This window comes from Podarcis cretensis (assembly GCF_951804945.1).
Source record: "Podarcis cretensis genome assembly, chromosome: 10".
In the NCBI taxonomy this organism is placed as follows: Eukaryota; Metazoa; Chordata; class Lepidosauria; order Squamata; family Lacertidae; genus Podarcis; species Podarcis cretensis.
The window spans coordinates 16,718,846-16,732,171 of NC_137179.1; the positions used below are offsets into that span (position 1 = coordinate 16,718,846).

Consider the following 13,326-nt stretch of genomic DNA (forward strand, 5'->3'; position numbering starts at 1 on the left):
ACATTCTGGGATTTGATTGGACTCTCTTCTGCAAAATTCAGCCTGGAAGCAACCTTAGTTGGATACAACCCAAAGGAGTGAAATAAACTGGTAATGGAATAAATATAGGAAAACCAGCTCTTGTGGTGATAATTCAGATGGGAGTTATGTTTATGGGCTCAGGTCAGCTTACAAATGCTTCCTTCTTTCCCTCACATTCTCCCTCTAGATCGGAGGAACAGAACAGGCAGTAATAGCAAGAGAAGTAGCATGAGGACATCTACTAGGGCCTGGGTCTCAGTTGGTGTCTGACATTGCCAGCAGTTGACCTCAGGCCCTGAACGTGTCACAGAATTGCTATGCATCAACCTGATTCCTAAGGGTTAGAACTGGTGTTACGGGTACCCTGGAGCGCACAAGTCAAAGCAGCCATAACAGGCACATCCCCACAATAACGTACAAGGGAGGATATTCGTGTAGCGATTTTTACTGCGGTTCATGGGGAGGTCAGCTGCAAAGTGTGGGATATCCAGCCCAATCAGCTTCAGTTCCTGTAGAAGACACAAAATAAAATGCCGTCATTGATAACCCATCTGTCTTCAACCTACAAGTAGGTCACACCCAAACCAAGATGGAAGTCGTAGTCTAAAAGATGGTGGATATAATTCAACATGGCGGATGAAATTCAACGTCACACTCTTCCAGTTGCTTCTATCTGCACAAGCAATTCAGTTGGCCAAATAGAACAATCCCCTTATCCTGTTCTGGGGGTTCTCCTGCCCCACCCGAGTCAATTTCACGGGTGTGGGGGGAGCACAGGACTGGAGAGGGGTAAAAAGTCCCATTGCACTAGCAAAAATTGCACTTGTGCAGGGCTTCTGTTGGCAAGGTGGGATATTCCTAAATTTTACTTGGATTATACCCATTGAAATTAATGGACATGGCTAAGCTAGGTTATTGATTTCAATGGGTCTACTCTGAGTAAACCTTACTTGACCACCAATACTGAATGGATACTGTTAATGGAAAATAAATTGCTGCTCAGATGGAGGGGGACTTGTGCTGGGCAAAGCCATCCTGAAAGCTGAATGCTTCCTATGGGCTGCCAGTTAATGAACTGCAAGCCATAAGCTATTCAGATAGTCCTTGTTCCGGTTCTCTGTCAAGCCAAGGCTGAAGCGAGGTCTATGCATTGCATAAGATGAGGCAACAGAATTCTAAGTAGAACTACCTTAGACAACAAGGGAGTGTGTTTGCACATGTTGTTTTAATGCTTCCCCATCTAACAAACCTCCTGGCATGAAATAAACTAGCACATCAGTGAAAAGAAATGTAAAAAACATTACCTGCTAGATTTCTTCATGCAGGGGGATTTAAAGAAAATGTAGGCAAGCTTCTAAAAATGTAACCTGCCACCTCCACTCTGCCGTGTCAAAGCTCAATGATGTGCTTTGAGCCAGTGTAGTGTAGTGGTTAGAGCGCTGGTTCAAATCCCTGCGTAACCATGAAACTCACTGGATGACCCGGGACCAGCCACGGCCTCTAGCCTACTTCAAAGGGTGGTTTTGAGGTTAAAATGGGGAGGAAGGGAACCCTACATATGACCTTCATATCCTTGGAGGAAAAGTGGGATATGAATGTGATAAATGATGAAAGCGCCGCCAATTCACTCTCTGTCATTCCATTCTACGCAATTTGCTGAGTTACATCTAGCAAGCTAATATCCGCGTCAGGACATACCTCAAACTGCAGAGAGAATTTGTAATCGGAATCTTTCGCCATATCTTTGATGTAGCTGTCAAAATCATCCAGCTGGACGGGGCTTTAAAAACAAAGATATAGCATGTAACAAGCGAAACAGAAGGGGGAAACCAGATAAGATATTCATAAGCTAAGAAAGAGAAAGAAAGAAAGAGGCTGGATGAATAAAAATAGATCCATCCCTTGGTGCCTAAAGAAAAGTAGCTTTGGTGCAGGGAAAACCCCCTTGAAGAGGGCATTCCAAAGCAGAGGGGGCAGAAGTCAAAAAACCCTCACTGAATAAAGAAGCCTTTCCAAACCCGGTACTCTCCAGATATAAAGGTAAAGGGACCCCTGACCATTAGGTCCAGTCGTGGCCGACTCCGGGGTTGCAGCGCTCATCTCGCTTTAGTGGCCGAGGGAGCTGGCGTACAGCTTCCAGGTCATGTGGCCAGCATGACTAAGCTGCTTCTGGCAAAGCAGAGAAGCATACAGAAACGCCATTTACCTTCCCACTAGAGTGGTACCTATTTATCTACTTGCACTTTGACGTGCTTTCGAACTGTTAGGTTGGCAGGAGCAGGGACCGAGCGACAGGAGCTCAGCCTGTCACGGGGATTTGAACTGCTGACCTTCTGATCAGCAAGTCCTAGGCTCTGTGGTTTAACCCACAGCGCCACCCGCATCTCTAGATATAGGAAAGGCTAAAACTGAGTGACAGAAGGGCTCAGGCTGAGTCCAACACCCAGCATCTCCAGGAAGGATTGGGAGTGACCCCTGTCCAAAAACCTGAAGAGTCACTGCCAGCCAGTGTAGAAATGATGGTTAACATGTGTGGTTTCTTCATGGTTAATAAACCATGGTTAAGCAGCTGGGCCAGATTCAGGTGGTGGTTTATAACCATTGCTTAGAGTTATGTGCCAACCAGACTTCCTATGAGTTCCTTTCACATTTTCTGCAGTTCCCATAATGCTCAGTGGCCCCAGCTAATGCTAATTCTATTTATTAAAAAGTACATTTTAAATGTGAAGATACATTTAACGTCAGGTCTAATTTATTTTTCTATTTCTAGGGATGAAGAAAATACACACCGTCAAATCTTGTGAGGTTTCTTAGGAGGCTGACTTAGAAAGTGCCAACATTTAAAACTGAAGCTGAAAATATCCAGCTCTCCCTTCCGTTTAAAAAAACACAAAACCTCTAAATGTCACCCACATGTGCAAATATCTAATACTATAGCATCGGACATCAAATTATGAATTTGTAGTAGCACTCAAGAGGCTGACATGATCTAGCAAACCACAGCTGACATTTCACAGCATCAGAAATGGCCACAATCAATATCTGACAGTATCTGACAATGGACTTGCAACAGCATTTAGTGATATTTGTACTAATGGTTTCATTCTTCCCAACTATAAGCACCCTGCTGACAGACAGACGGAGAAACTGTGAACCACTGATGTCAAATTTTGACTCTGAAACTGGAATGTCAAATGTTGATGTCAAAATCTAAAGGGTAAAAATCTGAAAACCATCCAGATTTTTTATTTCCCACAATTTTGTCTCAGCTCTGTAAGCCTTTGTGTCAGGAAATCAGTAACAGAACTATAAAAAAGCCCATATTGTCCTTGATCCAGCTAAAGTGAGGCCTGCAGATAAAGTGGCAAAACTGTGTCTGGACTATACCACTTGACACTTCAGGAAGGGGCTCACATGGTTAAATCACTGGTATTCGCTGTTGTTGCTTTCAGTTTGCAAACAATACATAATTATTACACCCACACCCACACACCACAATTTGCACTGGGCTTCCTTTCCATTGAAATAATTGGGGTTGAATAATGTAACAACACCACAATTTACATAATGTATGTAATGGCTTACGTAAATGACGTAAGTTTCATAAATTTCACCTCATTGGACAGAAAGAGGAATAATGTAATTTTTGGCAGAACATGAACTGCAGCAGACTGGAAACAGTGCTGCAGGCAACAAATATAGAGCAGAATGAAAATTTATGCCTTCTTACATATCTAGTTCCAAAACAGGTTCACCACCTCACTGGTCTTGGGGCTTAGTTGTTACTTTCAATGGAACACAGACAAGAATAACTTTAACTGGATCAGGGCCACTGTGGAAACTTGCCTTAATTTGTTAAATTTATATTGTGAATAATGAAGAAGAGGCAAACAACTTTATCTTGCCTGATTATTCATGTTCCAATTAGCAAATAGTGAAGCATATACACACATTCCCCCCATTTCCTTGAAGCAGCAAACCCCAAGGAACTTGTCTCTTATCAACAGTTAATTACTCCTGTTTACCTGTTAGCATTAATGATCCAGTGCATAATTAGCAACTGCCATTAGAGCGCTGTGCTGAGAGAGGGGAACGGCACTGATAACACATACGTTGCTGAGATTTTTCACATTTTGTCATTGTTAATGAAAGGCAAACCCTGTCAGGACTGTAAACTTGAGATAATTGATCTTTCCCTAATGCCTAATTTTCTGCCAGCCAGGAACATTTTTATCGTGCAATATCTGTGGCGAAGATTAAGCAGGCACATACAATTTTCTTTTGCTTAAAAGTAATAGTCAGTGACATATTTGGGTTTTGAGGACCCTTGGGCAGGAAAACCCAGAAGCAGCATCAGAGCTGAGGGGCCTGTTGAGCCCCCAGTGGCTGGAGCTGCTAGCTTTGCTTCCCCCAGTGCAGCGTCTGAGAAGTTCCACCACCCTGTGGCATTGTGGGTAAAATAAAAATGGCAGCACGATTTGTCAGCAAAGATGCGTGGTAAGTCCTTCACCCACTTTTACACCCTAGAGACTCTTCTCATCATTGGACATTGGTTTAAAATGATTTGTATGTTTAAATTAAGATGTATATGGATGGTTACTGTATTCTTCATGTGAGCTGAAGAATACCTTCCCACAAGACCCCAGGAAACTACCAAACATAGTTGGACTCCAGTTCACATCAGCCAGCAGTGGTCAGGGATGATGGGAGTTATAGTCCTGCAGTCAGAGGGCCAGAGATTCCCCATACCTGCCTCTGATAGTTGGACGAATAGTCCGATTCAATATATGGGAGTTCCATACGGCATATGCATTAGCAAAGGGGGGACCTGGTCCCTTTTCACTTCAGTGATAGATGTCTGTAAGGCAGGGGTAGTGAACCGCAGGCCCAAAGTCTAGTTATAGAAATTTAATCAATCAATTAATCAATTAAATGTGGCCCTCCAGACCTGTATTGAGCTCTCAGGACACTGTCTAAGCCAGAGCCCCTTCCAGACCCTCCAAGTATCCCTATTTTCCAGGGACAACCTCAGATTTACAGAAACTGTTCTGGTTTCTGATTTGATCTTGGAATGTCCCACCTTTCCTTAGGATGCCCTTATTTTCATCGGAGAAATGTTGGAAGTTATGGAGTTATACCACTCCCCCTGAGCCAAGGAGATAAGTAACTATACAAGCTTTAGAAGACATCTGAAGGCAGCTCTGTATAGGGAAGTTTTTAAAAAAATGTTTAATGTTTTCTTATGTTTTGATATATGTTGGAAGCCGTCCAGAGCGGCCGAAGCAACACATTCAGATGGGTGGGGTATAAACAAACAAACAAGCAAAGGATTGGAAAGTGTGTTTGTGTGTGTGTGTTTGTGTGTGTGTGTGTAGCAAACCACTGAGTTTTGTGTGGCTGGACCACTGTCTACTGCCTGAGCCTCATCCATTGCTCTTCCCACTTTTGCTTCTGGCCCTGCTCACACTTGCATGTGGCCCCCAGAATGTGTCACAGGATGAAATATGGCCCTTGGGGTTAAAAAGGGTTTCCTGCCCCTGTTGAGAAGAGACGCATGAGGGCAACAATGGCATTTCCATTAAGTGTTACAAAATGGACATACTTGGTCAGTTTCCTCTTCTTCAGTCCGTTTTTACTCCTGGAAGAGGAAGAGAATGCTGCAGTTACCTTTTGACGGCCATTTTCTGGATGGCGACAGTGTTAATCAAATGCCGTGAAACAAATCTGCTAACACACACTTGAGGACACATAACGTAGTAAGAAATGATTTCTAAACCACTTCTCCTTGGTTCACGTCCAGGTGAAAGAACAAAACCTTATATAAAAATGGAACCAAGAGAGAGATGCAAGCTGAGCGTCTAGTAGGGACCCGGTTTATTAAAGGGACCCGGTTTATTAAAGGAGCTATTGCAATAACGACAGCTGCTGTAAACCAGATGTTCAGCAAACCACCAGTTAGGAGAACTGCCCCGAAGGCACATTTTAACAAGGCTTTCATAGTGTTTTTCAAACACAATACATCATTAGCTTATAGAATGCATACATCAAGAGAGGTCACGGGTCAAGGGGTTTGCACATGACAAACATATTTAGTTCATTTGTGTAACTGAATGATTAAAATTGGGCAGATCTTAAAAGCATGCCGGTTAATTGGGGGGGAGGGGAGAGAACCATTGCCCTTTTGGAACAGGCTCTTGTATAATGAGCATATAACCTGAAAGGACATTTGCTTTCCTATAAAGAAACTTCTGGATACTAGTCACATCAGGGGTGGGTGAAAGCTTAGCCATATCTCACTGATTATATGCAAAGTATGCAGGGTTCATTCATTCATTCATTCATTCATTCATTTATTCATTCAATTTACTGCCCTTTTCCCCCCATAGCAGCCCAGGGCAGCAAATCTATCAATAATAAAACATTTATTTTTAACTTGGTAAAAACAGTTTACAGATTTCCAAAACCAGGTATCTTAGGCTTTCCAAGAACAGTGCGTTTAGGCCATCAAATCTCCAAGTAAACAGGGATGTTTACTGCCACTGAAAAGGCTGTCATGGGTCAATGCCAACCAAGGAGCCCCCAGTTGGCACCCCCTGTTGGCACCAGTATCCAGCGACATTGTCCCATTCATGGAAGGGCTTGCCCATCCCTCTCACCTCACTGTGTGTGCCCCAGATTTGCTCTTTGGGAGAAGTTCCACTGTGCAAGTGGAAGTCCTTCTGCAAACAGAACAGCTTTGTCTGATACAACCCTGAAGTTTCTTGGGCATGGCTAGACAGAGTTCTGTGCAACGCCCCCCCCCCCCCCAATTTCCTCCCCACCTAATCATAAAATGGGTGCAAGGGGCAAAGTTCCCTCTTGCTTTCGTATTTCAAGAGTTGAACTCCGTTTTAACGCCGAGAACATATTCAACATAGATTTGAGCAAACCTAGCAGGAAATGAAAACTTTTCGGTTACAGTCGAGGAAGAAGCAAGCTGTTTGATGCAGACTTACCAGGGGTTAATATAAAATGCCAAGAGATAATCAGTCCATAGGCAGGAAGGCAACAGAGTTAGGAAAGCAAAGACACTCCTACGCCTGTGAGTATTAATAGATAATATGCAGAGAGATTAACAATTGAAGTCAGGAGGATTAGTATGACAAGCAAGAGATCAATAGGTCACATGTTAAAATCTAGACAGACAGCCTGGAAGAAGAGGCAGGGATGTTAGAGGCCCTAGCTAAGACCATGGGCATAGTCAAGGCTATATAATGAAAAAGAGGAATTGGTCCCCGTTTTCTGGGATGCAGCAATCAACTACGATGCATGGAGTCAACCAGCAACTCCCCACACTATTCACGCACAATTGTATCCCCTTCTAAACCTCCCCAGGGACCCTCTTGCCACCCCAGAGGCTCAAGTAAATTCATAGCATTGGGCTGCTCCGTTTGGGGTTCCTTGTTAGCGTAACTCCAGCTTGGATCATTAATTAGCTAGAGCATTTGATCTTCCACCTTTGGTGCCATATCAAAGAAGCCCCCCGAAAAGAGGATTAATGATTGCTGCGGAGGGCTCTCTGCTTCTGGGAGCTCAAAGAGGGAATAAAGGTTGATTTCCGCTTAGTTCATTAGCTGCATCAATATTTACAGGGCCTGCTGGTGGCTTTCATTCAGTTTGGGAAGTTTTTATCATCAAAAGACTTGCTTCGGCGCCATATCAAATCGATTTTGCCAGTTGCGCCAGCCAGCTGCACCTCATAAAATCTGCAAAATACCTTCACACCTGCCCGCTCCCCATACCAGCCCTTTAACTGATTGGTCCATGGTCTTGGGGTCTTCCACTGTTTGGGGGAAGCATCTGCCTCACATGGTGATATCCGGGGTCTCATCTGCACATCACGGTAAGCCAAAGCTGGTTACCAGATAAGCTAATTAAAGCATCAGCAACTGCCCGAGGCCACTCACAATTCAGAATAGGAGATGAGACAGTATATAATATAATAATAAATATAATATAATATAATATAATATAATATAATATAATATAATATAGGGACGCGAGTGGCGCTGTGGGTTAAACCACAGAGTCTAGGACTTGCTGATCAGAAGGTCGGCGATTCGAATCCCTGTGACGGGGTGAGCTCCCGTCGCTCAGTCCCTGCTCCTGCCAACCTAGCAGTTTGAAAGCACCTCAAAGTGCAAGTAGATAAATAGGTACCGTTCCGGCGGGAAGGTAAACGGTGTTTCCGTGCGCTGCTCTGGTTTGCCAGAAGCAGCTTAGTCATGCTGGCCACATGACCCGGAAGCTGTACACCGGCTCCCTCAGCCAATAAAGCGAGATGAGCGCCGCAACCCCAGAGTTGTCCGCGACTGCACCTAATGGTCAGGGGTCCCTTTACCTTAATATAATATAATAATGTTCTGAACTGATTTTTTCTAATCACTTGCATTTCAAGGTTACCAGGATTGCTCAAACATGAGGGATCTCAAAGGAGCTTGCAACCACAATTGTTCCGCCTCAGCTCTCTAGAGTGTGCTACTGGCTTAGATCTAATGAGACAGGAACAGAGGAAGATGCTGTAGACCAAGTCTGACCTTTGGTCCATACTGTCTGCACTGACTGGCAGCAGCTCTCCAGGAGTTCAGACTGAGGATGTGAGGATACCCAGAGCTTACAGGCTTAACAGCTCAGAGGGAAATGACATCCTGTCACTGGGGGGCTGTTCACATCTTTGTTATGTGAACGTTTTACTTTCTGTTTTGGCTGCGACGGGAGAAGCATCATGCCTTCGCTATCTCATGGTTGGTCATTTTGCTGCTGTACAATAAAGCTTCATAGAATAGAAGCTGTTGTGCGAGAGTTTTATTGCATGGCTGAGATTCCTTCCACACAGGCACAGCGCCGCGCAAGATACTCTGCTGTAGCTGGGAGAAGCAGGTTGGCACAGTGGAAGCGGACTGGACGCCATAACAGTCCCACTGTTCACAGCCGAGATGGACGCTCAATGGAACAGAGGACACTCCCAGCTCTCCCTGGATATGCCAGGGATTGAACTTGGAGAACCTTCTGCATGCAAAGCAGGTGTTCTATCACTGAGCTACAGTCCTGCCTAGGATTCTGGATTTCAGAGAAGCGGTAGCTAGAAGGAGGTATTTATAAACTGAGAAGAAGAAGGAAGCATCTCAATAGACATGTTTCAGATTTCATGACACGACCCTAAGCATGTTTACTTTGTACTGGCTGAAAGACTTGGAGGGAATTTCCAAAGGTATATGTGGGTCTAAATATGTTTTAAATTAATAAGTCCTTGAAGAGAAAGCCATCCAGGTCTCTCTGCCTTGTGCTCTCTCTCTCTCTCTCTCTCTCTCTCTCTGCCAATATTTATAGAAAGACAGAAGAGGTACCAAGGGCCATCTAGTCTAATCCCCTTGATTATCATTTGGGAGACACCAGGCTTGGTATACAAAACACCTGCAGTGTGGAAGAAATGGGTTTCATGGGTGAACAAGAGCATTAATTGATGATCCCTTAAGCATTTTTCTCATTGCAGAACTCATAGCAGATTCATTGACCAGATTTTCTGGACTCTTTATTGCTATGGGAGATTATATGTCCAGGGGAAGAAAAGGCAGCATCTGTCTTGCCTGACTCACATAACCAGATGCTTGAGCATTGCAGTTTCTCAGTGGAAACAGCTAATGATGAAAGGCACAACCTCAATCAAATGAAATGCAATGTTTGAAGTGGTCAAAGAGGATGGGGAAGGAGTGCTATAGGTGTACTGTACTGTTTTGTTGTATGGATAGCCTTGGGAAGAATTTTGTTCTTGAAAGGCGGTACAAAAATTTATTTAGATAATGAATAAATAGCTGTTTTCAGTGCCATGTGGTCTCTGGAAGGCTGTGGGGGAGGGAAATGAACATTTTGTCTGAAAAAGGACCCCCTGTTCTAGGGCTGCTTCCCAGAGGCGATGTGACTGCAAATAAAGGGACTGGTGACCTCCTGCTTCCAAAAAAAAAATTAAAAAATTGTCCAGCAGCACCTTAGAGAACTAAGTTTTTTTAAAATAATCTTTTTCAAGATTTGTTTTATTTATTTTTATTTATTTTGGGGAAAGAATGGGGTAAAAATCATACAGATGAATAAATAATATAAAATGTACGTCCTATTTAAAATGTGAGATCCAACTGTTAACGTTTGAATTGCAATATCTTTCTCACAGCAAACATTATTTAGAGTTAGGGCCAAAAAACCCCAAAACTCAATACACATCAAGTAGCCAGGCAAATGTAACAGTAGCTGTAATAAAACTTTGGGCATCGCTTACCAGTTATATGGCAGTTTTCCATCTCTCTCCAATGAAGCGAAGTTCACAAAGGTTCCAGCTCCACATTCCCTGGTATTGGAAGAAGACCTCAAGTGATTATTGGTAGATCGGCCTCTGTCTCTCTCACTATCTTTAATCTGTCCTGGATCCTTCCCTCCTTCTTACTAGATCAATAAATTTGTCCATGATGAAAATACACCCCCAGTGGACACAGCGAGGCTGACTTCTGACTAAGCATGGTTAAGAATCAAACCAGACAGAGCGAGAGAGATCAGAGAATCTCTCAAGTTCTTCCCTTTCATGGTAGAGGGTTTCCCAAACGTGGGTCCTCAGCTGTTTTTGGACTACAACTCCCATCCTCCCTGGCTAGCAGGACCAGGGATGATGGGGATTGCAGTCCAAAAACAGCTGGAGACCAAAGTTTAGGAAGCCACATCCTGAACTGAGAACTGAGTGTCGCAGTGCTGCTCCAGCCTTCCCTCCCCAGCAATTGCAAAATTGGTTAACAGAACAATTAAGAGTCAGCAGATCTGATTGCAACCTTTGGTAGCCGGCAATATTTCTCCTCTATTCTGTAACATCTGCATTTGTACCAGTGAGCAAACTCAAGGAGGAGTATTGCATTTATCGCCAGGTCAGGGAAGAGAAAAAGATGGTGAGCATCACCTGGAGAACAGCTGTAGCTATAAATAAGAGCCAAGCAGACATAATCCAATTTAAAAGAGCTCTGCTATTCCAAGTGCACATGTTTCACCTGAAATGTGTACAGTACATCAAATACATCCCATTTAATAAAACACCATGTCTGCGGGAGAACCAATTAACACCCCCCCTTTTCTCTCTCTCAAAGTGATGCTTTGAAATGCAATTACATACCTTGTTAACCTTGAAAGGAAAGAGGAAATTATTTTTATGCGCAGTGTGCATGGAAATTTTAAGGAAATAGGGAGTCTTAATCCTTCTGCAAGGCTTTCATTGATAGATGTTTGCAGAATGAATCAGTGATGGGATTAACTTGGCAACCGGGATGAGGACAGTCCTTGGACAAAGGGTGGGAGTTTCAGGGGTGGTGAAGGTCTTGCAAACAAGGTTGCTGCAGTGGCGCATGGAATCACCAATTGCTTATTAGTTAATTCCTTTGGATACATGTAAGTAAGGGAACCACTTGTTGCTTATCACTTAAGAGATGAACATATTGGAGGAGAATAACTGGTTTAGCTGTGGTGCATCCATACAGAATCATAGAATTTTAGATTTGAAAGGAGCCCTAGGAGGTCAGCTCATCCAATTCTCTTCTGCCTGTGAACATGAGTTCAGCCCAGTCCAAATCTGGAATCTGAGGTCTTCTGAACCTAGACGTTCCAACCGCAAGACTGGAGGTCTCCACACAAACAGCTTGTCTGGGCATCCCAGGACCTCCATACACACTGCTCTGGCTTGCGTCCCAGGGAGGTCACTAGCGTACTGCTAACACAGTGATTTGACTTCACTCCCAGAGGTGCACAACCTGGAGTTGCTGGGGACTGAAATTCTGCATGCCTAGCAGATGCTCTCTCATTGAGTTACAATGCCCCTTCCGATCTTCAGGAGGAGGGGGGGTTGTGGGATCACGACCCCGCCCACACTCACTCTGCGAGGCTGGCGTCAGCCTCGCAGGAGACAGGGATTCACCCAATTAGCATACCCTGTGGCGCCAGCCAATTGGCTGGCGGCAGGGGCGGGCCTTCCTAGGGCCACTTAAGGTCAGGGCAGCCCCTGGCTCGCCCCCTTTCTTCCCTGGAGACGACGCAGTTTCCCACCCACCCGCCCTTTAGGTTTTGCCACTGACCTTGCTATGGGCTTCGGCTGGTCGCCGCAAGGGGCCTGGTAGGAGTTTTTCCATTTGGCTAATTGGCTGGTTTTGTGAGCCACTTGGTTTTTTCGCCTACCTCGTAGCAAATCGTCACAACTCCCTCGGTTTTGGCGGTAGGCATTGGCCGGGGTATTATCATGCAGATGAGGTTGGGGGGGAGGAACGCCATCACCTCCCCCAATGCTTGAAGGGTAGTTCGTTAAAGGACTCCGAGGGGCGACGCCTCGTCCGAAACCTACGGAGGCTAGGGCCTAAAGCGCGCCCCCGAGCGGTAACCCCTTGGGGAGCGCCTAGGGATATGCATCTCAGGTGGCTCCCCCTGTTGGTGTTTAACCCTTCCCGGTCAGACCGGATAGTCGGTTAGGGCCAATGCCTAAAGCCAATACCCTTCTTTCCTGTAATCAATAAAGTTGTGGCCATTTTCGCCCATTAACCTAAAACTCTGTGTCCGTGGTCTTCATTTATTCCACCTGTGGGGGGGAGGGAATAGCCACACAATCCTATTGAGCTCCTCATAGAACATGGTTCATCATAATATAAATTATGGATCTCGTAAGAACATTAGAAGAGTCTTGCTGAACCAGGCCAATGGTCCATCTAGTCCAGCATCCTGTTCTCACAGTGGCCAACCAAATGCCTGTGGGAAGCCCTAAAGCAGGATCTGAGCACAAGAGCCCTCTCCTGGAATCCAGAGGCATACTGCCTCCAAGGTGGAGGTCAAACATCGACATCATTGCTAGAAGCCACTGAGCTTTGGGGGAAATTCTCCATGAATTTGTCCAATCCTCTTTAAAAGACAGCCCAGTTAGTGGTCATCACCACTCATTGTGTAAGCAATATGCAGTGGCCCAAGCCCCTAGCTCAGCATGGCACACGGTTGCTCCATCTCTGGCATTAGAAGTCAAAGCTGACCTACCTGGCCATTTGCAGGTGTTTTCTCCGAAGGACCACAAGAGTGACCAGCAGCAGACCTATCAAAAGGATGCTCAAGATAGCCAGGACAGAGATGACCACCACGTTGGGATTCATCTCCGTAACTGAAATGCAAGGAGGAGGAGCCAGGTTAAGGAACAATACCAAGACACGATAAGGAAAAGACAACAATCCTGAATTATTTCTGCTTATAATAGTTTCTCAGAGAACA

The 13,326-nt window shown here is 44.7% G+C and overlaps 1 protein-coding gene across 3 annotated transcripts in view; it reads right to left on the reverse strand.

Moving 5' to 3' along the window:
- Window positions 1-13,326, reverse strand: part of PTPRO (protein tyrosine phosphatase receptor type O) — a 149,956-nt gene that overhangs the window by 18,143 nt on the left and 118,487 nt on the right. For 2 of the 3 annotated variants that reach the window (XM_079992219.1, XM_079992220.1), the window contains exons 15-20: window positions 13,099-13,219; window positions 10,331-10,399; window positions 7,017-7,100; window positions 5,624-5,659; window positions 1,720-1,801; window positions 440-530 (exon numbers count right to left, since the gene is read on the reverse strand). In XM_079992219.1, coding sequence (XP_079848345.1) covers window positions 440-530; window positions 1,720-1,801; window positions 5,624-5,659; window positions 7,017-7,100; window positions 10,331-10,399; window positions 13,099-13,219 — 483 coding nt within the window. The remainder of the gene's footprint in view (window positions 1-439; window positions 531-1,719; window positions 1,802-5,623; window positions 5,660-7,016; window positions 7,101-10,330; window positions 10,400-13,098; window positions 13,220-13,326) is intronic. The other variant, XM_079992221.1, reaches the window with a different exon arrangement.